General features: G+C 46.1%; 2 protein-coding genes across 3 annotated transcripts in view; both read left to right on the top strand.

The window, feature by feature from the left end:
• Positions 1 to 26409, top strand: part of MEIOB (meiosis specific with OB-fold) — a 267025-nt gene that overhangs the window by 8175 nt on the left and 232441 nt on the right. The gene's annotated exons all lie outside the window — the stretch shown is intronic.
• On the top strand, positions 11771 to 25046 carry MSRB1 (methionine sulfoxide reductase B1). Its single transcript, XM_083152625.1, has 4 exons — positions 11771 to 11946; positions 16925 to 17067; positions 17214 to 17328; positions 21361 to 25046. The coding sequence occupies exons 1-4, from the start codon at positions 11892 to 11894 to the stop codon at positions 21390 to 21392; spliced, it is 345 nt and encodes a 114-aa protein (XP_083008751.1). The 5' UTR covers positions 11771 to 11891; the 3' UTR covers positions 21393 to 25046.

Below are 26409 nucleotides of genomic sequence, written 5' to 3'. Positions count from 1 at the left end.
GAGCGCAGCGAGGGGATGCGGTGCACTTTAAACTGTGTCCATGTCGACTGTGTTGACATTCAGAAAAAAACTGTAAAAAAACCCATGTCGACCTTTTCACTGTCAACCTAGACATTGTCGAACTAATTACCTGTCAAACGAATGACCTTTCGACCTAGAACCATGTCGACCTTTTCCCATGTCAACCTAGACCCATGTCGACCTAATGGTGTCGACCTAATGACTGTCGACCATCATGCTGTAGACCAAATGATCCCAACCCGATAGAAATTCATACAGATAGTGTAACTGTGAAAGCCACACAATACAGAGAGCATACCCTCCAACTGTACCGAATTTGCCGGTACAGTACCGTTTTTTAACAGTCTGTACCGGCAAATTATAATTGTACCAAATTTTTTATTTTTTTCATTGCAGCCGGCGTCAGCCTCACTTACCGGGCCCCTGTGCTGCGCCGCCGACTTCATCCCCTCCACCCCCTCCCACCCGGCGTTCCCAAGAGTGCTTAGCAGCGGCCGGTGCCGTGCGTCATTACGTCACGCGCCGGCACCGAGCACCACTCATGGGAGGAGTAGGAGTCGGACTCGTCCGGCCTCAGCTCAGTCTCGCTCTTGGCGCCAATCTGCCACTGCTGCTCAGGCTTGCGGTGGCCAGCCGGGACTCGGAGCCCTGGCGCGCGTGACACTGGGCTGGGATAATCTCGCATCGGAGGAGCCTGCCACAGCACACACTGTAAGTGCGCGGCAGCAACTTAGGTGGCTCAGGCCTGGCTGTACTAATACTTGAAATATTACACTTTAAATCTCCACACTTCTCTTGACTGTTATCCATCGTGACGCACCTGCTGCAGGCTGCAGCTCATGTTACTTGGTGGCTGCTGGTATATTAAATAAGTATATTTAATATACTTATTTATTAAATAAGTATATTAAATATAATTATTTATTTTAATATGTCAGAAGCCCACCAAGCCACCATGTGACATGAGCTGCAGCCTGCAGCAGGTGCGTCACGATGGATAACAGTCAAGAGAAGTGTGGAGATGTAATATTTAACCTGCTGGCTATAACAGAAACATGGCTCTCACAATCAGACACAGCCTCCCCTGCAGCCCTGTCACATGGTGCTCTCCACTTCACACACACACCCAGGCCTGGTGACAGCAGAGGAGGTGGGGTTGGAATATTACTATCCCAATCCTACACATACAAAGTTATAGGTTCCATCACTCACATTCACATCATTTGAAGTACATTCCATCAGAACTTACACTCCTTTCTCGCTGCGTGTTGCAGCTATCTATCGCCCACCTGGGCAGCCAACACGATTTCTGGAAGATTTTTCTGCCTGGCTCCCTCACTTCCTTTCTGCTGACATCTCAACCATCATCATGGGTGACTTCAATATCGCTATTGATAGCCCAAAATCTGCTGCTCATGCCTCCAAACTACTCTCTCTAACCTCCTCTCTCAGCCTCTCCCAATGGACTGACTCCTCTACTCATCGGGATGGCCACTGTCTTGATCTGATATTCACTAAGCTGTGCTCAGTGTCGGAATTCACCAATTCTCCTTTCCCTCTCTCAGATCACAACCTTATCACCTGCATGCTGTCCTCTAGTACTTCTAACTCAAAAACACAGAAATCCTTTAATCCACCTCAAGCCCGCAGAAATATTAATGATATTAATTTTCAAGTACTCTCCTCCTCACTGCAACAACAGCTTGCTCCTATTTCTGCATTCACTACTCCTGAGATGACGGTATCACACCTAAACCTAACCCTCAAAACAGCCCTGGATGAAGTGGCTCCAGTTACCCACCACACTCCACGTAGGCCTAGACGCCAACCGTGGCACTCTAAATTAACAAGAGACCTACAAAATATCTCACGCAAAGCTGAGCGTAAATGGCGTAAATCTCACAGTCCAATGGATTTCTTTACATATAAGAATATCTACCAGTACTATAGTTATGCCCTGGAAATTGCCAAACAAACATATTTCCAAACTCTCATTTCTGCTCAAGCTTCTAACCCAAAATGACTTTTTAATACATTTTTTTTTTATCTTCATCTTTATTTAATTTTGCAAAAAGACATATACATAAAAACATACATTTAAATTACAACACAATACGTAGGTACATTCACTCATTTATCTCCGGGGAATTCACAGGGGCATTTTGCCCTTTACCCATGTCCCATTCAGAAACATGGTAAATGGGTATTAATTCTCTTACATCGCTATACAGTTTACTAGGGCTCCTTCCTCTTAGGATACTTCCCAGTCTCCCTGGTCTAATAGGGGGGGGGGGGGGGGGGGGGGCGGGAATCCAATTCTTTTACCCCTACTCGAGTTGCTCTCGGTAACATATGTATGATGCAATTGTTCTCCCTTCGTTCTAGCTCTGTACAAGGAAGTCTCTTCCTATGTTTGTCTCTGTTGCGAGACCTCTTCTCTTTTCTAATTATTAATTAACGTGTTCAAAAAATTATCAACTTACGTGCATTTTGGTGCCCTGCCTGAACCTATAAAATTGTTAAATGTCTACTTGCTTTTTTGCTAGTGCGTGATACATCTCTTTCTGTGTTTGTATGTGAAAAGAAAGAAAAAAAAATAGTTAATAAAAAAAAAAAAAAAAAAAGGAAAATTATTATTTTTTTCACTCCCTACTTTTCTTATATTTATTCATATATATTTTTATTTATTTCACCTTTTTTCTTTTTCCCTTTTCCCATTCTTTCCCTTTCCCCTTTTTCTTTTTCCCTCTCTTGTGGGTGTATTTTTAATGTAAATTTATTTCTTTATACAAGGGTGATTGTGTCCACGGTTTCCAAATCTGTTGAAATTTACTAATCGTGTTACGTCCATGTGCTAAGTGCTTTTCTTGTTCAATAACATAGTTTACTCGAGACTTCCATGCATCATAATCAGGAGCAGCATTGGACATCCATGCTCTCCCCACCATTACCTTGGCTATTGAGCATACATTGTTCACATACATTCTCTCATTGGACCCACCTCTACCCGCAACTACTCCCAGCATACAGCATTTTGAGGTTAAAATTGCCTCAGGAATTCCGGTGGCTACTATATCTTGCGTGACTTTATCCCAGAACTCCGCTACCCACCTGCATTCCCACAATAGATGTATAAATGTCCCGGGGAGTGTTCCACATTTGGGGCAGTTGGGCGATGTTCTCCCAGCGAATTTTGCCAGTTTAGTAGCTGTCATGTATGATCTGTGAAGTATAAGGAATTGGGTCTGTTGGATACGGAGCGAGTTTGTGGCTTTTGCCACTGCCACTTTTGCAGCTGTCCATTCCTCATCGCTTAATTCCCCCACGTCCTGCTCCCATTTTCCCCTTAATTCTGATAAGCCATCTATATATTTCGTTTTTCCCAGGTTGGCATATACCCTGGAGACTACTTTTTTTTTATCTGTTGCTTTGATGGTTTTTTTAATCGGTGACTCTCCAAACAAGGGAGGGGAGTTGGGGAAGTATGTTTCCAGTATACTTCTTAATTGGAGGTAACGGAAGAAATACGTTCCAGGTAGGTTATATTCCTCCTTTAGCTGAGAAAAGGATTTAAGGCCCCCTGGATCGTAGACCTGGATAAGAGTGGTTACTGCAAACGGTTGCCAGGCCTCTCTAACCTGTAGGGACTTGCCCTCTCTAGTTGTGAGTAGATCTATTATTCGATATTCATTATCTAAATATTTTATTCCCATATTTTGGTTTACTTCCCGCCAAATCTTCATTGCTTGCGTGACTAAGGGTAAATCCCTGGGGTATTTGTTGCCCTGTATGATCCTATATAAAGGGCTGATATCCGGTGTAGATACTGCTACCAACGCTTTGGTCATATGACTACCATATTCCTCCTCTCTTAGCCATGTTCTTAATTGGGCTGACTGAGCGGCGATGTAGTACCTCCTAAAATCGGGGAGCCCCAGGCCACCCTCTGTCCCTGTCCTCATTAAGTTGTGAAGTTGAACCTTTGGTCGGGAACCGTTCCAAATAAACGACGAGATAATGCTATTGAGTTTTCTAAATACTGATTTTGGGAGATATATTGGAGATTGTTGTAATATGTACAAAAATTTAGGTAGGACTGTCATCTTCACCAAATTGACCCTCCCGGCCACGATCAATGGCAATCTACTCCATGATTTTATTTTTTTCCCTAACCACTCCATCAGAGGTTGTATATTCAATGGGATAAACTCTTTAGGATCCCTGGATATATGGACTCCAAGGTACCTGAATGTTAAGGCCCATTGTAACTGTGATGGAGAGGATAGGGGGTAGTTCCCTGGATCGCCTACTGGAAATATGATTGATTTCGTCCAGTTAATCCTAAAACCGGAGTAATCCCCAAATTCCTCAATCCACTTAAGTACTAAAGGAAGGGATATTGTATGTTGTTTTAGGAATATTAATAAATCGTCCGCATACAATGAGATCCTCTCCATCTGGCCTACGCCCCCAAATCCAATATCTCCCGGGTATTGCCTAATCAAGCATGCCAGGGGTTCAATCGCCAGGGCAAACAGGACTGGGGAGAGGGGACACCCCTGCCTGGTTCCCCTGGCGAGTTTAAAAGAGGGGGACGTCCAGCCATTCACGGATACCCTGGCCGATGGGTCTGCGTATAGTAACTGAATCCATTTTATGAAGTTTGGACCCACTCCATATGCTTTAAGGACCTCCCATAAATATGGCCATTCTACAGCGTCAAACGCTTTTATAGCGTCTAGTGAGACTATGGCAGCCTCTCTCTCGCCTGTACCCAATATCTGCAGGTGGGAATAAAGTCTACGTATATTTATGCTGGTGGCCTTATCTGGCATAAAGCCAGTTTGATCTGGATGGACCAGCGAAAATATGTGTTTGTTTAATCTCTCTGCAAGAATCTTGGCCATCACCTTCGCCTCGAACGAGATGAGGGAGATAGGCCTGTATGCATCCATCTCTAATGGGTTCTTACCTGGTTTTAATAGCATGATTATTTTGGCCTCTGTCATTGATTTTGGAACGGCCCCCGACTCAAAGCTTCCCCTAAGTGTTTCAAACAGTAGGGGTGCAAGTACCTCTGTATATTTTTTATAAACCTCCGCTGGGATGCCCTCTAATCCTGGGGCTTTCCCGCTGGGTAGGATTTTAATTGCATTCCTCACTTCATCAATTACCAAGGGGGCGTCAATCTCCAAGGAGGCTTCCTCCCTCAGCTTTGGTAGCTGAATATTATCCAAGTATTTCTTTATTTCCTTTACATTGTGCTCTAACCTGCTAGTATATAATTGGGTGAAATATACCTCAAAGGCACCCCCTATCTGGGATGGTGTGTTCACTATTACCCCCGCTTGGTTCATTATCGCTGGTATTATATTTGGTGGGCTTTCTGCTTGTGCTAGGTAGGCCAGGTACTTTCCTGGACGATCGGAGTTTTGGTACCTTTGTGTGGCTCTATGGGACATTATATTTAGATTGACCTTTTTTATGGCCTCTAGCCAACTCGTCTGAGCCTCCTGCCACTCTACATACGAAATATTGGACTTTTTTATACGGTATTCTGTTTCCTTTTTGAGACAGTCTTTCTCCTTGACCCTTATAGCTTCTCTGCTCCTTTCCTTAACCTCAGCTATTTGTTTTCTAAAAGTTCCCCTCATAAATGCCTTAAATGCATCCCATATTATAGGCAACCCCGCCGTACCCTGATTTTTTTCCCAGAACTCCCGCCACTGGTTCACTAGATCTGAGTCCAGATCGATGCTATGCAGCCATTTCGGGTTAAATTTCCAAAAGTTACACCCTCTATTATTGGGCTCAGCAAATTCCAAATATACTGGGGAATGGTCTGATATTCCCCTTGGTCTATACTCGATCCTGTGCACCAGTGGCATGAAGTTCCTAGAGACCAGCACCATATCGATCCTAGAAAAAGCTGCATATGTAGCTGAGAAGCAGGAGTACTGCTGGGCACTAGGATTGAGCTCTCTCCACGGATCTACCCATCCTATATCCTTGATGAAATTGGCAAAGCCCATATTCCCTCTAGCTCTTCCCGAGGAGACACTCCTCCATCTATCTAGCTCAGAATTCAAAACATTATTAAAATCTCCCATACACAACACCAGCGCAAGCGGGAAGGGGGCCACAAACTCGGAGGCCTTTATCAGGACCTTATATGCGAATGGTGGCGGGATGTAGATTGCCAATATTATCATATGCAGAGTATTTATCACACAGTCCAAAAAAACATAACATCCTCCGGGATCTATCAAGACCCTATTGCAGGTGAATGCCAAGGTTTTCCTTACTAGGAGTGAAACCCCCCTGGATGAGGACGTGAAGGGGGCGTGGTATGTGTGGCCAATCCATGCTTTTTTGAGGGCCATTAACTTCCCTCCTACAAGGTGCGTTTCGGATAAACAGATTATATCCGCCCCGTATTGCCTCAATTGGTTCATCACTAGGGATCGTTTTATTTGGTCATTTAACCCACGTACATTCCACGCGAGCGCCTTAATTGTCCCTATGGCCATTACACTTTACCTTTCCCTCACGTCCTCCATCCTGAGGCCGCTTTTGACAAGTATTCCCTTCCCTTAGGGCTATATCTGTGCTTGTATCCTGGGGTAGGGCCCCTCCCACCAATAACCCCATGAGTTTCCCTCCGAAAATGAGCTTATACCTACATAGTAACATACAATTCCATACAAGACATCCCCGGTACATATAACCCTCCCCCCTCCCTGTATACCCTTTTCCGCTAGGCATACCTAATCCTCCCTGCCCCCACACCCCTAACACAAAAAAAAAAAAAAAAAAAAAAAAAAAGGAAAAGAACAAGCAAAAATACAGTAAATATATACACGCTTACACCCCTCTTTTCCCTATTCTTTTTCTAGGGGGCTATACCAGAGAAACCACCAATTTGCAGGGGGCTCCCTGACACACCATTTTGTTTTCATTTATTTTTCCTCTATTATTCTTTTTTGCAGTGTCCTGTGTACTAACATTCTGCCAACTGCCGACCTCCTGGGGACGTTTTGTCTAGCCATTTAGCAGCCTCGTTTGGTGTAGAAAAGAAAAGTGTCTCGTCGTTGTTTATTACCCTTAACTTGGAGGGAAATACCATTGAGTATTTTATGTTTTTTTCCCGTAATTTTCTTTTAATATCGACAAATTTTGCTCTGTCCTTTTGTACCTCCAACGCAAAGTCTGGAAACACCGAGACTTTTGTCCCGTTGTGCTCCAGTGGCCCTTTCAGGCGTATCAGACGCAATATAGTGTCCCGGTCTTGGAAATTTAGTATCTTTGCAATCAAAGTTCTTGGAGGGGCTCCTGGTGGTAGTGGCCGGAATGGTACCCTGTGTGCCCTCTCCACCGAGAAATGGTCTGTAAATGAAGATTCCCCAAACTTAGCACACATCCATTCTACAATAAATTTAGATGCGTCTGCACCCTCCTCGTGCTCCGGCAAACCCACAAAGCGCAAGTTGTTTCTTCTTAATCTGCCTTCGACGTCTAACATTTTACTCCTCATTTCGGTGATTTGCAGGGCCATTTTATTTAATTTATGCGACCAATGATTATTGGTGTCTTCAAGTGCGGATATACGGACCTCTGCCTCTTTAATCCTTTCTGTGGTTGCCTTGAGCTCAGTTTTTATTGCAGCCATATCTTGTTGTACCTCGTTGATTTGTACAGACAAACGTTGTTCTGAACTATTTATTGCCTCTAACACTTGTTGGAGTGTAATCTCCGGGACTGGAGTGGGGCTTTTGCTTTTTGTTGGTGTTGCCTGCGGGGTAGACGTGGGGGTTTGTGCCGTATTGCGGGCGTACCTCTCCAGCCTGGCGGCAGCTGATGAAGTGTTGCCTGTTTTGCCCATTTTGTTATGGGCGCTAAGCAGTGTAGTCAGTCTGGCCCTTTGTGCTGCTTAGAGCTAGCTGTCTTGCACTGTATACACTTCCCCTTTTAAATAGCAGGCCTCTCTCACCTATTCACAGCCAGCAAAACATAGACAGTCACGGATAATAATAAATGTATTTATACTGCACCAGTTCGTTGCTTCCGATACTTGAAACTTTCAGGGGACTCCTTACTTTATTCAGGAAACCGCGGTCCCAGGCCCACAGCTGTTGTATAGATATGCTTGTTTTTAGGGGTTCAAACCGCAGCACAGCTACCACCTAATTTAGATGGGGCTTGACGAAGCTTCTAATGGACCTCAGGGAGTCTCTGCAGGTTTTTGGCCGGCAGTCTATGTTGTATAATAATCACCCCTCACCAAGCTGGCTCTCACTCCAGCGGTGTTCGTGATTTCCAGCTGCCTCCAGTGCCTGTTAGGTGTCCTTTTAGGCTGTACAGGTGCCTGTCCTCAGAGGGATGAAGGAAGGTTCTCTCACAACCTCCCAGCCGCCTGTATATGTCCACAGCAGCCTGCTTCCAGAACCCCTTCCTTGCTGTACCGCTCGCCGCACAGCCTCCTATATTGCCTGCGGCTGTCTCCTCAGGGACGCTCAGGCTGTTTGCTGCGCCTCACGCCGCTGTACTCCGGGAGGGGATGCGGACTCTCTGACTCACGCTGTCGTCACTGCTGTGCGCTAATACGCGCCTCCAACGTTACTCCGTCTCCCGCTCTCAGCTGCCGGCAGCCGCCCCTTATCACAGACCACTGTACGCTCCGGCGCGTCTCCCCGTTCACGATCGTGGGCTGCGGATTTCATAGGTGCAGACTATCCCCAGGATGGACGCTCATGCTGGGCTTCAGGTTACACAGGTATGCACGGATCCATGCATGTCAGGGAGCGCACTCTCGCACCTCCTCACTCCTGCACCGCCGTGGCCCCGCCCCCCGACTTTTTAATACATTTAAATCCCTTCTCAACCCTCCCTCACCCAAGCCACCAACCACTATACATGCACAAGATCTTGCTTCCTACTTCAGGGATAAGATTGACAAGATCAGAGATGAATTGGTATGCTCCAACTCAGTTGGTGATATGCTCAATTCCATACCTGAGCCCTCTGAAGCATTTGCTTCATTTGATCCCACAAATGAAGATGAAGTATCTGCACTTTTCTCTGCCTCCCACTCTACTACCTCTCCTCTTGACCCTATACCCTCGCAAATAAGTAAATCTCTGTCTCCTGTGCTCATTCCAATCTTAACTAAAATCTGTAACCTCTCTTTCTCTACTGGTGTCTTTCCTTCATTGTTCAAACAAGCAGTTATTACTCTGATTCTGAAAAAACAGAATTCTGATCCAAGCTCTCTCTCAAACTACCGTCCCATTTCTCAACTTCCATGCACCTCCAAACTACTTGAAAGACTTGCTTATACTCGCCTCACACACTTTCTTAACTCGCACAACTTAATGGACCCGCATCAGTCAGGCTTTCGTGCCCAACACTCCACAGAGACAGCACTGACTAAAGTTGTGAATGATCTGGTCACTGCTAAGTCTAAAGGCCACTACTCACTACTAATTCTTCTAGATCTCTCTGCTGCTTTTGACACTGTTGACCACACACTTCTCATACAAACACTACAATCCATAGGTCTTAAAGACACAGCCCTCTCTTGGTTCTCATCCTACCTCTCTAACAGCTCCTTTAGTGTTCGTTTCTCTGATTCTACCTCCTCTTCGCTACCTCTTTCAGTTGGAGTACCTCAGGGTTCAGTTTTAGGTCCCCTGCTTTTCTCAATCTATACCTCATCTCTTGGCAAACTAATCAGCTCCTTTGGATTTCAGTATCATCTGTATGCGGATGATACTCAGCTCTACCTATCCTCCCCGGACCTGTCCCCATCTGTATTGAGCCGTGTCTCTGAATGCCTTTCTGCTGTTTCATCCTGGATGTCATCTCGCCACCTCAAACTTAATATCTCAAAAACAGAATTCATTATATTTCCGCCAATAAATAGTAGTTACCAACCTGATATCTCTATCGCTGTTGAGAAGATGACAATCACTCCTACCTCTCAAGCTCGCTGCCTAGGTGTTATCCTTGACTCAGAACTTTCCTTTGTACCCCAAATTCAATCTGTCTCAAAATCATGCCACATGCACCTAAAAAACATATTTAAAATTCGCCCTTACCTTACACAAGACACTGCAAAAACTCTAATCCATGCTCTCATCATCTCACGCATTGATTATTGCAATAGTCTCCTTATTGGCCTTCCCCAATACAGACTCTCACCACTACAGTCCATTATGAATGCAGCTGCGGGGCTAATCTTCCTAGCCAGACGTTCATCGTCTGCAAAGCTACTCTGTCAGTCACTTCATTGGTTACCTGTATTCTACCGTATTCAATACAAAATTCTTTTACTTACACACAAAGCCATAAACCAAACTACACCAACATACATATCTGCTCTTATCTCAAAATATCATCCAACACGACCTCTACGCTCCTCCCAAGATCTGCGTCTCTCATCCACACTCATTACTCGCTCCCATTCCCGACTGCAGGACTTTCTTCGGGCTGCACCCACTCTGTGGAATGCCCTCCCAAGCACAATAAGACTCTCCTCCAGTCTCCAAACCTATAAGCGTTCCCTGAAGACTCATCTCTTCAGGCAAGCTTATCAAATTCCAGAACCAGTCATAGAACCTTGCGTTCTGGTGGAATCGATGCAATAAAGAATACAGTATCTATCCTTATGTATCAATGCCTATTTCCCTATAGATTGTAAGCTTGCGAGCAGGGCCCTCCTACATTTGACTGTCTGTAAATACCCTGTTTTTTGTATCACTGTCTGCTATTGTAAAGCGCAACGGAATATGCTGCGCTATATAAAAAACTGTTAATAAATAAATAAATATTTATATAAGCGCTCACTTTTTATTTGAAATGCCCGGAAACTGGAAAGTGGGTGGACACGCCCACTTTACTTGTGGCCACGCCCACTTACTGCCTGTGTACCGATTTTAGCCCTTCAGATGTTGGAGGGTATGAGAGAGGATAATTGTGTCTGAGTCGGCCCCAATATACCCGACCTGGGCTTTCAGTTACACAAGTACTGGGAACACATGATGAAATTTGCTAAGGACATTGCATAATTGTGATTACAGAAGTGCACAAGTCACCTCCATCCCTCCCTGCAAAGCAACAACACTTCCTTCCCACATGTCACAACTGTGCCTAAAGACACAATCCAAACAGCCTCTCTGTAATAACCCATACTTGCCTACTTTTGGAATCTAGTTTCAGGGAGATTACAGTTGGTAATAGAATTTTGCACAGAGTCCCATTGAGGGGGCGTGTCATGCTCCACCCAGAGGGCGTGTCTAGTTCCATATATGGAGAGATTGTGAACGTGGCACCTAGAAGCGTGGCTGTGTACTGCTACATCTGAAAGGAATCTTGTAAAAAAACTTCTTTCCAAATGTAGATGAGCCCCAAAGCAGTTAGTAAGAGATACTATACTTGGTAAAGTGCTGGGAAATGGTGCTGAAGATTCAATGTAAATGTATCTGTCTCTCATTCCTTTTTTTGTCCAAAAATGTAACATTGTAATGTGGGTTAGGTGAAATGAGGGAGATTGCTAGACTAATGAGGGAGAGAGGGAGATTGCTGCTATTTCAGGGAGTCTCCTGCAGAATGCAGGAGGGTAGGCAACTATGAATAACCACATTTATTTACCTCAGCTACACCAACAAGCACTGTGCCCCAACCAATATGGCCGCCTCGGGGTGCTAAAACACGTGCTACAGGAGTGCTGGCCACGCCTCTCGATGACGCCAAGCCCCCGCCCCTCTCCTGGACGCTTTATACAATCTGTTGTTGCCAGCAGCCGCTCAGCAGAGGGAGCAGGTAGCCGGTGAGGGTCATTTCTGGAAGGTGCTATCCGGGCAAGCAACGCCATGTCTTTCTGCTCGTTCTTTGGCGGAGAGGTTTACAAAGATCACTTCGAGAACGGTAAGGGCTGCTGCTGGGTGTGAGCGGGTGGACCGGGGGCTGGGTGTGATGCAGCGCTGTGATTGGATACATGGCAGCCATAGACTGTCACTGTAAAAGTTACTCCGGTACTCAGCAGCTGGCAGCTCTGTTGTGTAACCAGTGCCAGTGGCTGGGAACAAGGTGTCCCAGTAATCCGGAGTGGGAGGGGGTCCAGCAGAAAGATGTGTGCAGGAATGGGGTCCTGTCTGCAGGGAGCTCACTATAAGGCATTGGTATATCCACCTGGCACTGACCATGATATTGCCTCAGTGTCTGCAGCTTAGAACTCTGACGCTAGTGTTGACGTTTTAGCCGGCATTCTGATGTCGACATTGTGACAGCAGAGTCACTGCTGCTGTTCCTGTGTATGGGATGTTCTGTTGGAAGTTCATTGATAAGGGGTGCCACAGTGTGGGGTATACACACTCTCTCGCTTAGCAATGTAGGGGTACAGTTACTAAGATGGGATGTTGCCCATAGCAACAAATGAGATTATAGTTTTTAATTTATTTAGCACCTTCTCTAGAAGATAATAAATATAATCTGGTTGGTTGCTATGGGAAACCTCCCATCAGTGCCAATTACTTCTCTATCTAATTAGACACCCAAAAATAAAGGAAACTTCCTTTCCCTAGTAGTGTTTTTTTTATTATTATTCTTTTTAAAAGATAATATGTGTAGAATAGATGGAAGACCTGCGTAGATAGGAACACCAACACTGCAACATAACACCACTGCCACAGGTGACCGCATCAAAAGGAAACAGTCATTTTATTATATCCTATACTAATTGGATTCTATCTACAAACGTCTTGATAAAGCACTTTTTATTCCCATCCCTTTATCGCCTGTCAATGCAATTATGAGCTCAATAAATATAATCATTATATAATTAATATTTGCAACTATTAACCCAATTAACAGTATTGCTCTATTATTTATAGGTAACTAATTACCAGCCCTCATTTAATGAATGATAAATAAATACTTTCGATTTTCTTGTTGATTTTTAGTTTTATTGTATTTCTCTTTGTAGATAACGATTTAATTTTGAAATAATTAAACCGACTTCCTGTTTATTTTCCCATTTGAACAGTAAATACCGCAGTGTTTGATGCTGGATATTGTAGCTACTGTTGTGAAAGCAGTTTCCGTGTCTCTGTTTAGGTATTTGTGTAGCCGGGACACTCATACGTTGTCGGACCTGTTTGACTCGTCAAATGAGCTCAAAGGATTTTTTCGCTCTTGAATTCTTTGTAATTTATTTCCTCTTTAACCGAAATTCCGAGGATCTTTCAAATCTCTGCCGATTGGTTGCGGCTCCACCAGGGCAGGGACGGAAGAGAATGGCTAAATATTCTTTATGTATGCGCTACATAAATTCTAACCGTAGCAGCGATTTAGTGGACCATTGGGTAGCATAGGGATATGGGCCATTGGATCAACACGTGCAATAGGTCGACACAAGTATTAGGTCGACAATGGGAAGTTTGATAGTCAAAAGGTCGACATGCGTTTTTTTTTACTTTTTCTTTTGTCCCGAATGTCGACCTAGTCATCATGGACACCGTCAAAGTGTACCAAATCCCTTGGCATGGCTCACTGCGCTCGGCAAACTAGTTTTCATGATAATGACATTATCGCATATATCGTCTAGTGTGTACGCACTGTATCGTCAATGATTCGCACTTCCGTAGCGCACTAGCGATGCTCGCCATTGTCTGTACATGCAGGATGACAGAGGATGTTGCTAGCGACAACCGTGCTGTGGAATGCAGCGTGACCCCTATTAACATTCACTTTCTGAATATCGTAAGTACTGACTGCGCGATTAGCTGGTGCACCGAGATCGGAGGGTTCCCCGGCCAATGTCTAACACTATCTTGTTTTATAATGAGAACGTGAATGCGGTGCAGGTGAAAGTATACTATATACAATAACCGTATTAAGATAAGAAGGGAACCAGGACCTTTAGACCTAATGCCTTACATTAAAGTGCACACTGTGGTCTGGATGTAGGGGGTTATTCAGAGTGGATGGCTGTTGTGCGAATTTGCACAGTGACCGATGATTGAATGACCATGCGTAGGGATCACAGTATACATGCGCGATGCCAAACAGCGATATAATCAGCAATTTCTTTACATATCACAAGCTGGCCACTGTTTGAGACGAAGCCGGCGTTTGGGGGTAGCCGGGGGTATCCGGGAAAAACCCAGGCGTTCTCAGGGGAGGCGTGTGACGTCCGCTCCGGCCCCGATCAGCCTGTGTCTAGGTTCTTGGTTACACACAGACTGGTTAAATCATTCAATGGTGAGTGATTGCAAATGGATTTGCAGCTAGCTGATGATCGGTGTGATTTTCGCGAGCCATTCACAGCATTGCACAGGGTGGGAATTCCCTCTGGCGGAGCGGCGTCTCTCTGCAATTATCGCAGAGCAGCAGTCAGTTCTGAATAAGGCCTGTTGTTGGTTATTCCTTGCCCTTGGATATGACAGATAACCCGTGCACTGGCTGCATCTGCGACAGTACAGCAGGACTCTCATCTTGTCCTAAGCTAGCTACTCGGTCAGATTTGGCCATACATGTAAGTAGTCCGGCTATCTATAGGCTCATCGGCTAGTGACGACTACCACATGCAGATCTCGTGTTTCTCTAACAGATCATGTTTTCAGGATTTCTGTCTGGAAACTGGTAGGATTCTAATGCTGCTTTCAGACCGCATAACTGGCTTTGACCCTGTATTTGAAAACGTTTCCAAAAACGGGTCTGCCAGATAAAACCCCTTTCACACCGCAGCTCTCAAACGGTATATTACCGTTTAAGTGCCGATTTTTTTTTTTTTTTTTGACACTGGCGAAACCGTTTTTGGAAACTTTCCAAATACAGGGTCAAAGCCAGTGCAGCCTTCAGCCCTCCCCCCCCCCCCCGCGCGCGTGTCGACGACGCCCCCCCCCCCTGTGTCGACCTACCCCCGTGCAGCTGGTACACCTCCGTTGTGTCTTTCAGAAAATGGCTGCCCCATAGGAAAACCTGTTTAAAAAAACTGTCTTTCCTATGGGGCAGCCATTTTCTGAAAGACACTTTTTTTCATAAGTGCTTCCGACCATACAGAACTGCAGTGCCGGGATTCACAACGGAGCTACCGGCTGCACGGGGGTAGGTCGACACGGGGGGGGGGGGGGGCGTCGACACGCGCGCGGGGCGGCTCCAGTGCTGTGAATATTTAATGAGCGCTCATTAAATATTCACTGCGCTGAATTTAGGACCCAGCTCATTGGCTGGGTCCTAAATACCGTTTCAGACCCGATTTTGAGCCTAAAATACCGGTTCTAAAACGGGTAGGACCCTGCATTTTAACCGGTTAGAAAAAACGGTATTTTCTAACCGGTTAAGTGGTCCTGCACCTTTCAGACCGCACAGATTACAGTTTTAAAACGGTACAAAAACGGCAATATACCGTTTACAAAGTGCGGTCTTGCAGGGGCATAACTGACCCAGCAAAGTGGATTAATATGGTTAAAGAAATCCTAAAAACCTGACATGTTTAGGTGATTGAGGCAAATACCACATGCAGTGAAATGTAATCGGGTTTGAATTTGATGGAGGGGCGGGATTGCAGCCAAACACTGATGTGTGTGTGTGTGTGTGTCTTTTTTTCATCCTTTACAAGGCTAAACCATGCCTTGTAAATTATTGCCACTTTAAAAAAAATGACTGGGATAGGCCGCCCCCCCCCCCCCCCCCCTATTGTTATGGTCCGATGCAGACGGAAGACGTGTATTGGGTCACAGGTCTAAACGCCAACTGTAATAACGTGCGAGTTGCGCCAGTCGGCAAGAAATTACATGTCGGCAGTTTAGCGGTCTGGTTTTCCCTTTAAATAAATATTACTTGCCTCTGAGTCTTGCGGCTATATCGCCAACCTCTCTCCTCATACCACACCGTAGGCTTTTGCATTTGGCCCAAAAACGGCCTAACCAGCCATCATCGCTGAAGCCTGTGCAGGAATCTGCGTAGAAGACCGTATAATTCTCTGACTCTGCTTTAACCACCGAGTCATGATCCTAATAATAGCATTGAGCTAAGGTGCTGCGTTCATGGAGCTGTGACTTAATCAATGCACTTAAAGGGGATTTTGCTACTGGAACAAAAAAAAAAAAAGTGCTGCCTTGCAAACTGTAAATAACTTTCATGCACACGCCAAGGGAAATTCATAATAATGACACCGCGATAGTTACCCATTAACACAGTGCGCTTAGCGGGTCCAGTGCAGAGTTTGTCCTGGATATTGCATGATGATGGCTGTAATTCTATATTATCGCTGTCACGCTCTGTGATGTAAGGAGACATCCTATGCACAGGATGTGTTAAAGGGAAGTGCGAAGCTTCTGCATCTATTAGGTAACGGGCGGTGAATCACCTTCTTGCTAACCGTATACAGGGGGTTATTCTGATTCACTCAGAAAGGCACAATCACTCTCTAACGGACAAAACCATGCTGCACTGCAGGTGGGGCTGATGTAACATGTGCAGAGTTAGATTTGGGTGTGTTTATTGTTTCTGTGCAGGGTAAATACTGTCTGCTTTATTTTTACACTGCAATATAGATATCAGTTTGAAGTACACGCCCCCCCCCCCCCCCACCCAAATCAAACTTTCTCTGCACATGTTACATCTGCCCCACCTTCAGTGCAGCATGGTTTTGTCCATTAGAGAGTGTTTGTGCCTTTCCAAGTGAATCAGAATAACCCCCACAGTATATTGGGCATCACGTGGCTGGGTGAAGGTGCCATATTGGGGCCACCATATGGACCCTTTTCCCCTCTCTGTATTGTTAGGATTCAGATGATTTCATCCAAGTTATGACTTTCCGCTGCCTTGGACATGAATGTTATACAGCCGTTATTGAGCCGCGGGTGGTAATGTGTTGTCTGTTTACCGCTTTGTCTTCCAGGTATATACGTGTGCTCTAAGTGTGGCTATGAGCTCTTCTCCAGCCGCACCAAGTTCGAGCACTCTTCGCCCTGGCCGGCCTTCACGGAGACCGTTCACGAGGATAGTGTCTCCAAGTACGTGGAGAGGCCCAACGCTCTCAAAGTAAGAGACCGCTCCTATTCAGTTATACACTCTATATAGGTTTCCAGTCTTCATGTAGACTATTTGGTTTAACTCCCGTATCCAAATCCTTGGCTGTGTTGAAGCTTCTCTGTTTTGCCATAAACCTGTTTTTGTTTCTTTTGCAGGTTCTCTGCGGCAAGTGCGGGAATGGGTTGGGCCACGAGTTCTTAAACGATGGGCCTAAGAAGGGTCAGTCCCGCTTCTGAATATTCAGCAGCTCGATAAAGTTCGTCCCCAAAGGTAACCAGTGAAATGTGTCCATCCGTCACCTGCAAGGGAATGGGTAATCCTTATATAATAAGTGGCTGGATGTTTGGTCATTATACCCAACGTAACTATGTTGACATTACAAGGTAACGGTAAAGGGTAGGCTTCAATTTAGGTGTGGTCCTATTGGCACCCGATACTTTCTGACGTGCCCAGTACCAGATGCAGCCGTGCAAAGCGGCAATGTGAAAAGTCCCGGTTGGCCGCCCTACCGAGGAAGCCCCAACTGTAGGTGAAGCCTTTATTGCATACAGCTAGCAGTAGGGTGATCTCACGTCTTGTGATCTCCTCCTGGTACATGAAATACCTAATAGATCAGGCATTGTTCTTTGTTTAAAATGAAATGTCTTGTACTAATGGGGTCTGGTTAGTTCTTTCTTCATTGGTGGGAAAGTCTTACCAGTGATGTGTTCTCTACTGGTCGTTGTGAAATTGGGAATAAAAAACTGTTCCCAATGCAGAATGCACAGAACATGGGACCCGATTCATGTTGACTCGCAATTTTGTGAGTTCTGCGCATGGTCTATTATGCGCGCGTGAAACCCCTCCCCTTTGCGAATGACTTTGGCGACTTGCATAATCACTGAGCTATTCCCAATCATCAGGGCGGACGGGGTGGCAGGCGCATGGGATGCCAGCATTTCCTGGGCGTGACCACAAAAATGGTGGTTGCACCAAGAAAAATGCTGGGGACACAGGCGGCCAGATGCCTGCGGGGGGGGCGGGCGGTTGCCCTGTTCTTGGAGTCGAACTCCGCAAATATACAGAATCATCAGCCCCTGCTATCCGACAGAACGGGGCGCACGTGCACAAGACGCTCACGTGCCCCGTTCCGACGGAGCTTGTCCCCGTACCCCCCCCCCCCACCCCCAAACCCTGCCCATCTCCCTGAAGCGGACAGGCATGGATTCCGGCACCCATCACCGAGTGACGGGGGCGCACACGCATGTGAGATGCTCACGCGTCCCCGTCAGATGAGTGCCTCTCTGCCAGCTCTAAATGAGAGGCGCTCAATCTCTACAGATCAGTCGAGACTTTTATATGTGCGAATGAAGAAAATCATTGGAAGGGCTGCGATCGCACTGACCGACGTGTCCAGTCCGCATAGCCATAGTTCATTACCATAGCAGTCGGTGTTCCTCATGTTTGAGTGTAGACTGCGAATATGTATGAATGAGCATGTGATGGGTCGTATAGGTGTCTTGTCATTGCTGGATGGTAGCGCAACTTGCTAATATTGGTAGTTGTGAAGCAGAGAACGTAGCTGATGCTAAATCGCGTGTGCACAGACCTGAATTGGGCCCAGTGTATCCTCCTCTTGATCTGATATGAACTTGCTGGTGAGTGCGTGGCGTCATCTGTGCTCACAGAAACAGAAGCAGGACACAGGAGGGGTGCAGTAGTCGCTGACTAAGTTACATTCACCGCCCCAGTTGTGTCCTTTTCATAACTACTCCTGTACAAGACGGCTCTGGGCCTGTGTGCGGGTTTATGGCTCTAGGGGACCTTGTGCTCCCTGCCCTGAGTATCTCTGTGTTGGTTGATGGATAACTTGATCATTCTGTAGTAAACTGGTCCTTCACTGCTGGACTTTATACAGCTGGAGAGAGTTCCCTGATCAGCAGTTATTCACTGACCTCTGCGCAGACTGAAGCCAACGCTCTTTGGGAGACTGGGCCCTCCTTAATTCTGGGTTATCTGTTGTTACCTGCGTGTTACTCAGCGGCCTGGGTTTCTTTACAAGGAACATCGGGTGCTGCATCACCCATACTGGCGGACTCTTGGTTCTGAAGCACGCAGAGTGGGAAGTGACACAAGATGCGCTGTGCAAACAACTCTGCATAGATCCTCTTCATTTTAACCCAGCGCTTCCACACTAACAGTACATGTTTTAAGGCTATCCATACTTGAGCACACTTGACTCAATCAGTACCACAGTCATTTTGATTTTAGCATCGGTGCTGAAGCTTTGATATCTTTAAAACCTGGACTGTGAGGAGGCTTCGAAAACCCTGTTTAGAGATAATTTGGAGTAGACTTTGTACCTTTGGGCAAAGCATGTCTCCAGAAGCGAGTGTTCGTAGGCACCATTGGTGCAGAAACTAACGTGTTTCGCTCTTACTGCTGGAGTGGTTTCATTGGACTGTGACGGGACGTTCTCATGACGGTAGCACTGCAGAATGTGCAAAGTCAGACACAAGAGTTAATATGCCCGGTGCATCTTTTCCACTACATTTAGGGTAGGTGCAGTGGTATCCAGACAGCTGGTAGACAGTTAATAGGTCAACACAATATAGTCAACGCGGTTACAAGGCCGACGCAAGAAAATATTCGGCATATGAAAAGGACGATCTGCATCTTTTTGGGGAATTTTTTTTCTTTAAACCTTTTTTTATCCATTACCTTCCAATACTGTGATTGGGAATGGTAAAGCATGGCACTAATTGGGGGGGTCCACGTGGTCTGGTGATAGTAAAATGCGGCTCCTCCTCCTGAATTGTGCTATTGGCCACCTAGCAACTCCTGATTGGCCGCTAGCCCCCCCCCCTTACTGGAGCCACCACTGCATTTTACTTTTATAAAACAGTATTGTATGTAACACTTAATACCAAAGACCACCGTATTTATTTTTCATGTTTACAAGAGGCCTGGGGTGTAATGCTTATAGATACCCTGGTACACACAGTCCAGGGGTACCTGCATTGGGTTGTAATGTCTAGCTAGGTGGGAGATCTGCCCCAGCTCCCCTCCTTTGGATGAGTATGATACCGCCCGAGACTGAAGATCAGGATACCAGAGTAAGCGGTCCCCAGAAGCCTAATGTCTGACCGTTTGCAGATAGCATGCACAGTGGCGGTTTCATCACAAATGTGCACCATCAGCTGCTGTCATCCAGTCTCTCATTGTATGAAGCTCTTCCGAGCCATTGCTGGAATGTGTGGTTAATGGTGACCTCCCTAGTACAGATCTGCAATGCGCTTACCTGGTTAGATTTGGGTGAGGACCGCTTGTGTTGAGAAGCAGCTGGCTAATCGGGAACGAATATTAGTCTCTGGCTCACTGAAGCTGGCCATACACGCTGAGATTTTGGAATTTTTCACCCGGTTCCAACGTATTGGGCAGAGAAATTGGGTGAAAATTAGCCAAATTGCATGTTTTTTATCCGACGCAAGTCTTATGCGCATCAGATCGGAGTCAGATAGTCCGATCTCTGACAGCCTCTCAGTAGTAGGGAATGGATACGATATATTGATGAGACTTCTTCCCTCTGAGAAATGACCAGAGCGTATCGGGGCCTTTAGCGAGCGGCAGGGATTTCACTTTGACTGGCAAATAAATAAAATCGTCCCTTCCAGGCAAATGTAAGTGATGCCATGATTGGCCGAGGCTTCCCTAGGCAAAAAGCCAATTAAAGTTGATGTGTTGCCTTCTGTACTTGGCATATCGTTCTTTGATGCTGCCTTTTTGGAACAGGAGTAACCGTACTCAGTGGTGAGCAGGCCTGGACCAGGGCAGTAAAGCCTGGCTGAGCCCAGGTACTTTTTCAGGGGGTGTGGCCTAATTGCAGGAGTGCATGCACTCTTCAAATACATTTCCGTAAAAATAGCACCTCCTGGGTCACCCTGCACCCCAGAACACAGCAGCATGTCCTGGGTTGAGAAGAGCTGCCACCACCAGGTAACAGACCTGGGTCCGAGTAATTTAGTACCCCCCCTCCAAACCCATCCCTCCCACTACCACTGGCCTGGGCAATTGCTTATGTGTAACCCAATCTATTACAAGATATATCTATATCCGGACCTCTTGTGACCAGTTAGGGACCACCCCCACCCCTTACCCCAGAGATGATCACTATCCACACCTCTATATATCTGTCAGAGCAGTTTTTGTCAATCAATTGTCATTTTCGGTGTCTGGGAAATGTTTTGCACACTGTGTCTTGGTTAGGAATAGATTTGTTTCATGGTGTCCATCGCACAACCTCTCCCCTTTCTCCTTGTACAGACAAAGCCGGTGGGGGAGCCAATCGAGCATAAGTATGGAAAGAAAGATCTGATTGACGTACCGTCCCTTCGATGCCCCAACACCGGATGAATTAGCCGCGGTAAAACCTTCCTGGACGCCGCGGCTGATGAGAACTACGTGCTGGCGTCAGATGTGGTTCCGTACGTCTCGCTGGAGGAATCCACTCATGCACTTACACTGTGACCGCACCAATTTCCACGCATAGCCTTCCCCACGCAGCGAGATCAATGGTTTGCCCCCAATATCCAGTATCCCGGGTCAGAACAAGCTATTCTATACATGCAATGGTACATGAGGGTTACGGCAGATGCTTAGACGCAACTGGGTAACCAAAGCTGTAAATGGTAATCCTGTCCCTGTCTAACTGGGTAACCAAAGCTGTAAATGGTAATCCTGTCCCTGTCTAACTGGGTAACCAAAGCTGTAAATGGTAATCCTGTCCCTGTCTAACTGGGTAACCAAAGCTGTAAATTGTAATCCTGTCCCTGTCTAACTGGGTAACCAAAGCTGTAAATGGTAATCCTGTCCCTGTCTTCTTACTACTCTTATTGCACAACACGGTTCCGCTAACTTCAAATGGGGGATTATATCTTGGTTACTGATCATACGTAAATGGCGGCGTTGCTGAAGCCCAGCTTCTGCGGCAGCCAATGGTTTTTATTTCAATGGTTGATTTTCTTTTACAAGTGCACAAATGTATTTACAAATATTAATGTCCTACCTAATTCAGCCATTATTACCTCTACGATAAAGATTATTATTATTTTTTTCACTTACTCAGGGACTAAAATCCACATAATCACCCACTGGTACGTGCATTGACTTGAATCTTCTAATTCAACAGGAAAAAGTCCCTGCAGCAGGTTTTTGACCCCCACCAGTAACGCTCGCTAACGGAACCTGCAGATAATTGGATTTGGCCCTTAGTGGTTAATTCAGCATGGATTGCTATTCAGCGAATTTGCGGATCGAGCGATTATAAAATGACTACGTGTATCCTGTATGCCTTGTGCATGCACGGGAGCGGTTCTCAAAAGAAAATGCATATGTATCATAAACGCAATCTCCTCGCAGGTTGACTGACAGGAAGCCGGCGATATGTGGTGGTAATGTGCAGTTTTCTGGGAGCAGTTGCAAAAACGCAGGTGGGCCGAGAGTTTTGAGGCAGTTCTGTGACATCAGCGACGTCCGCTTCCATCCTGTGTCAGTCACAGATTAGTGGAACAGAGCTACAATTGCAGACAACAAAAACATTTAGATGGTTTGGGAATTGCATATAGATCTGAGAGATGATGCCGATTAGCGGTCCATCCGCAGATTTAGAGTCTTCTCTTCCTGTCTGGGCGGCGGCTATCTACACGCAGTCAACTACAACTTGGCAGATTAGCGATCCAGGCTGAATTAGCCCCCTTATTCTCTTTTTAGCGGTGTCCTAAAGTCATCCTGCGAGATTCCAACAAAACCCCAGGTTCGGGTTTTATTATCATTCAATTTATATTCCTTTGCTACAACGCTGCTGCTAAGAAAAGTATAACGGGTTAGAACTCTGGGTACAACATAAAGGTTAAAGACGTCAACATTTTGCAGCGGTTCCGATGTCAGACAGAACATCAGACAAGAGATAAGTCCACGTGTGAGGGATCTATACAGTGTAGTGGGTCAGTAACTACATCTGTCACATTACAGTGTAGGGGGTGGTGTACTTTGGAAACATTTTCAGATTTATATACATTATAATTTATATTTTCAGAATATTATTTAGGGTGTCAAATATCCATCTCTATAGCTTTTAATTTATTTCCTAATAATGGTTACTGTATTCCTCCTACGGTGGCAGAGTGGTTAGCATTGCTGGGGTGATTACGCTCTACACCAGTGATGGCTAACCTTGACACGGATTCGGTACAAAATCCCGACATATAGAATGTACAGGTGAAAAAGTCAACATGACTTTCGGTCGCGGGGTCGACGTGTTTTTTCACTGTTTTTTTTGTCTTGAATGTCGACACAGTCGACATGGACATAGTTGGAAGTGAGCCGCTGCCCCTCGCATCGCTTGCAATGCTTCGGGCACAGTGCCTCGCTGCGCTCTGCACACTTTTATTCTCTCACCACGCCCTAGTGGATGGTAGGGCATGAAATACCGCATGTCGGGTAAAAAAAAACAGTGAAAAAACCCATGTCGACCTCGCGACCTGTTGACCGAAAATCATGTTGACTGTTTCTCCTGTACATTCTATATGTCAGGATTTTGACCCAGTCGGGATTTTGACCCAGTCGGGATTTTGACTGCATCCCCTTGACACGCCTGCTGTTGAACTACACATCCCAGCATGCCCTGCTACAGTTTTGCTATTTGGCCATGATAAAACTGATGCAGGGCATGCTGGGATGTGTAGCTCAACAACAGCTGGAGTGTTGAGGTTAGCCATCACTGCTCTACACCGAGCAGGGTTCTCTATGCAATTTGCGATTTCTCTCCCATGCGTGTATGAGTTTTGGCGCTTGGCCACAGAAGACGCCCTGGTAAGATATTTTCTTTATGCTTGTGTCCATGTGGAACAGTATTCAGCCTGTGATCTCCGCTGGGACAGAAATGGATGGCAATAATGAAATATCTTCTGTACAGCGCTGTGTAATATGGGGATGCTGTAGGAAGGGTGATGATAATGTATTTTGCGCAGACTGGTTTCCGATTTTGTATTTTGTTGGTGAAGAAAAATGTGCATAATCTACATAACATTGTATTCTATAAAGTGACCTTTTATTGTGGCAATAACTAAGCGGGGTCTACCATGTACGCTGGAAGAAGCGGAGGGAGCAGCCAATCAGAAAGCTTGTAAAAGATAAATGATAGAATCTGATTGGATGTTTTGGGTGACGCCCCTATTTAGAAGTTGTAATCTACCTCCAGGTGGTTTGAGTAATTACGGCGGTTTCCTGATTTTTAGTCCCATGTCCAAGTGGCAGAATGCCGTCTCAGTGATACACATGTGATCCATGAGTGTGTGTGTGTGTGTGTGTGTGTGTGTGTGTGTGTGTGTGTGTGTGTGTATATAATGTATCACTGGTCCTTGGATATATTTACTATAGATCTGTTTGCCAAGGCTGCTGGTGATCAGGGGCTCTTGGCTGCAGATGGTAAATATCACCCCCGGCGTTGTGCATCCCTGCATTATAGTCATGTCCCAGGATCTGTGCCATCGTCCTCGGTAACGCGAGTCATAAAAAAAAATATATATTTCCAAAACCTGCTAGAAATCCTCTATAACGGCTGCTAGTTCTGTTGTGATATCACCGTCCCCTTCACCGCACATGTGAGGTCTTTCTAAGCAGGACATTTCATGTTACCTGTTGCTGGGCTGTGTGTTCTGCATCGGCCATGACACCAAACACCTGTTTCTTGTACGTCTGTATATTTCGGGTATCTGGGACTTTACTGTGTCCGGCTTATTTAGGAAAGCTCATGGAGTCCTATCCATTACTGCGGCTTAAAGGACCTTCGTGTACGTTATACTCTGCTTATAAATAAGCCCCATTCTGCGTACTCTGCAATCTTTCTCTGCCGCGTCCAAAACCTCTGGGACGCCCTCTCAGAAGCACCTAAATTTGAGATAATGTCATTATTTTGTTTTTCTTAGAATTAAATAAACGGTTTGATTTTATTTGTGTCACTTATTTCTGTGTATCACATTAAACATTACTGGAGCCCTCACTAGGGGCCTTATTCTGATCGGTGCGGATATTCCCGCATGCGGACGGACCGCCGATGTTGATCGTCTGCGCATGTGCAGAGGTCACTCTGCGCATGTGCAGGCGATTTCGCCCCACGGATTCTTTTTACGCCGCACAGGGGGCGTAGAGGGGCGTGAGGGGCTACATAGCCTCATCACCCTATGCATACGTCCCACGTTTCATGGGCGTTCCCATGCAAACGCGGGGCGTATGCATGGTAATGAGGCCGTGACGCGTGGGTACGGGGCGGGCATCTGACATCGCCGGATGTCAGCTGCCCGCCCCCCATACATGATTTCACACGGACAAGTGTCCGTGTGGTCTTGTGTTGCGGGACCTGGTGGAGCGTGCGGCCCTGCATTCGATGTTCGGCGACCATCGAATGCAGGGTCTGCTCCCAAGACGGAGGAGGCGTATCCCCGTCCAATTTCATGCGGATCGCCACATATCCGCGTACGGACGGCAGGCGGCGATCCGTATGGAAGGCGGGGATTCGCCTGCACGGTTGCGGCCGCATATTCTGATCGGGCCGCACCGATCAGAATAAGGCCCTAGGGGTCAAAAAGTGCAAAGTGAGAATTCCATAAACAAAGAAGGGCCATATTTAGATGTATTTGCCTTGGCAGCCACTAGAGGGCGCCCAACAAAGCTATTCAAATGTAGCTCAGGAAGAGCTTAGCTTTCACCCCTGGTTTTGGCCAGTTGAAATTTAGGTACGCAAATGGGACATTTTGTGGTGCACCCATTCCTTTGGTCAGGCTCAGAGACTATATGGCCTTTATTCAGATCTGATCGCAGTACAAATTTGTTTGGAAAATGGGCAAAACCATGTGCACTGCAGGTGGGGCAGATGTAACAATCTAGTACAATTGTGTAAGACCCCTATACCCCATGGGAGGATCTTCTGCCTCTAACAGACACCCACTGTTCCCTTTAGAGCTTGTTGCACACTGGTACTTAGGGTGCCACCAGGACTTAAACCTCCAGCAGTAGGGGCATACACAATTGACTGGAGAGGGCAGGATATTGGATGGAGTACTTTAAAAGAAAGGTACAGACTGAGACACAAAGGATGCAAGCCTGAGTCTCTGCGGGATGGCCATAACTAGTTATGTGCCATTGGCACTCTGCACACCGTGCATCTGCTGGCACACACAGAGATTAAGACTGCATCCTGCTGCTGCGGTGAGAGAGAGAGACGAGCAGATGTGCGGTGGGGAACAGGCAGCAGTGGCCAGGCAGCAGTGGCCAGCCTGGAGAGTAAGCCCGTGGCCTTGGTTGAGAGAGCCATTT

The sequence above is a fragment of the Crinia signifera genome, chromosome 7 (genome assembly GCF_055691185.1).
Source record: "Crinia signifera chromosome 7, ASM5569118v1, whole genome shotgun sequence".
Classification (NCBI taxonomy): Eukaryota; Metazoa; Chordata; class Amphibia; order Anura; family Myobatrachidae; genus Crinia; species Crinia signifera.
This window is presented reverse-complemented; position numbering and strand designations above follow the sequence as displayed.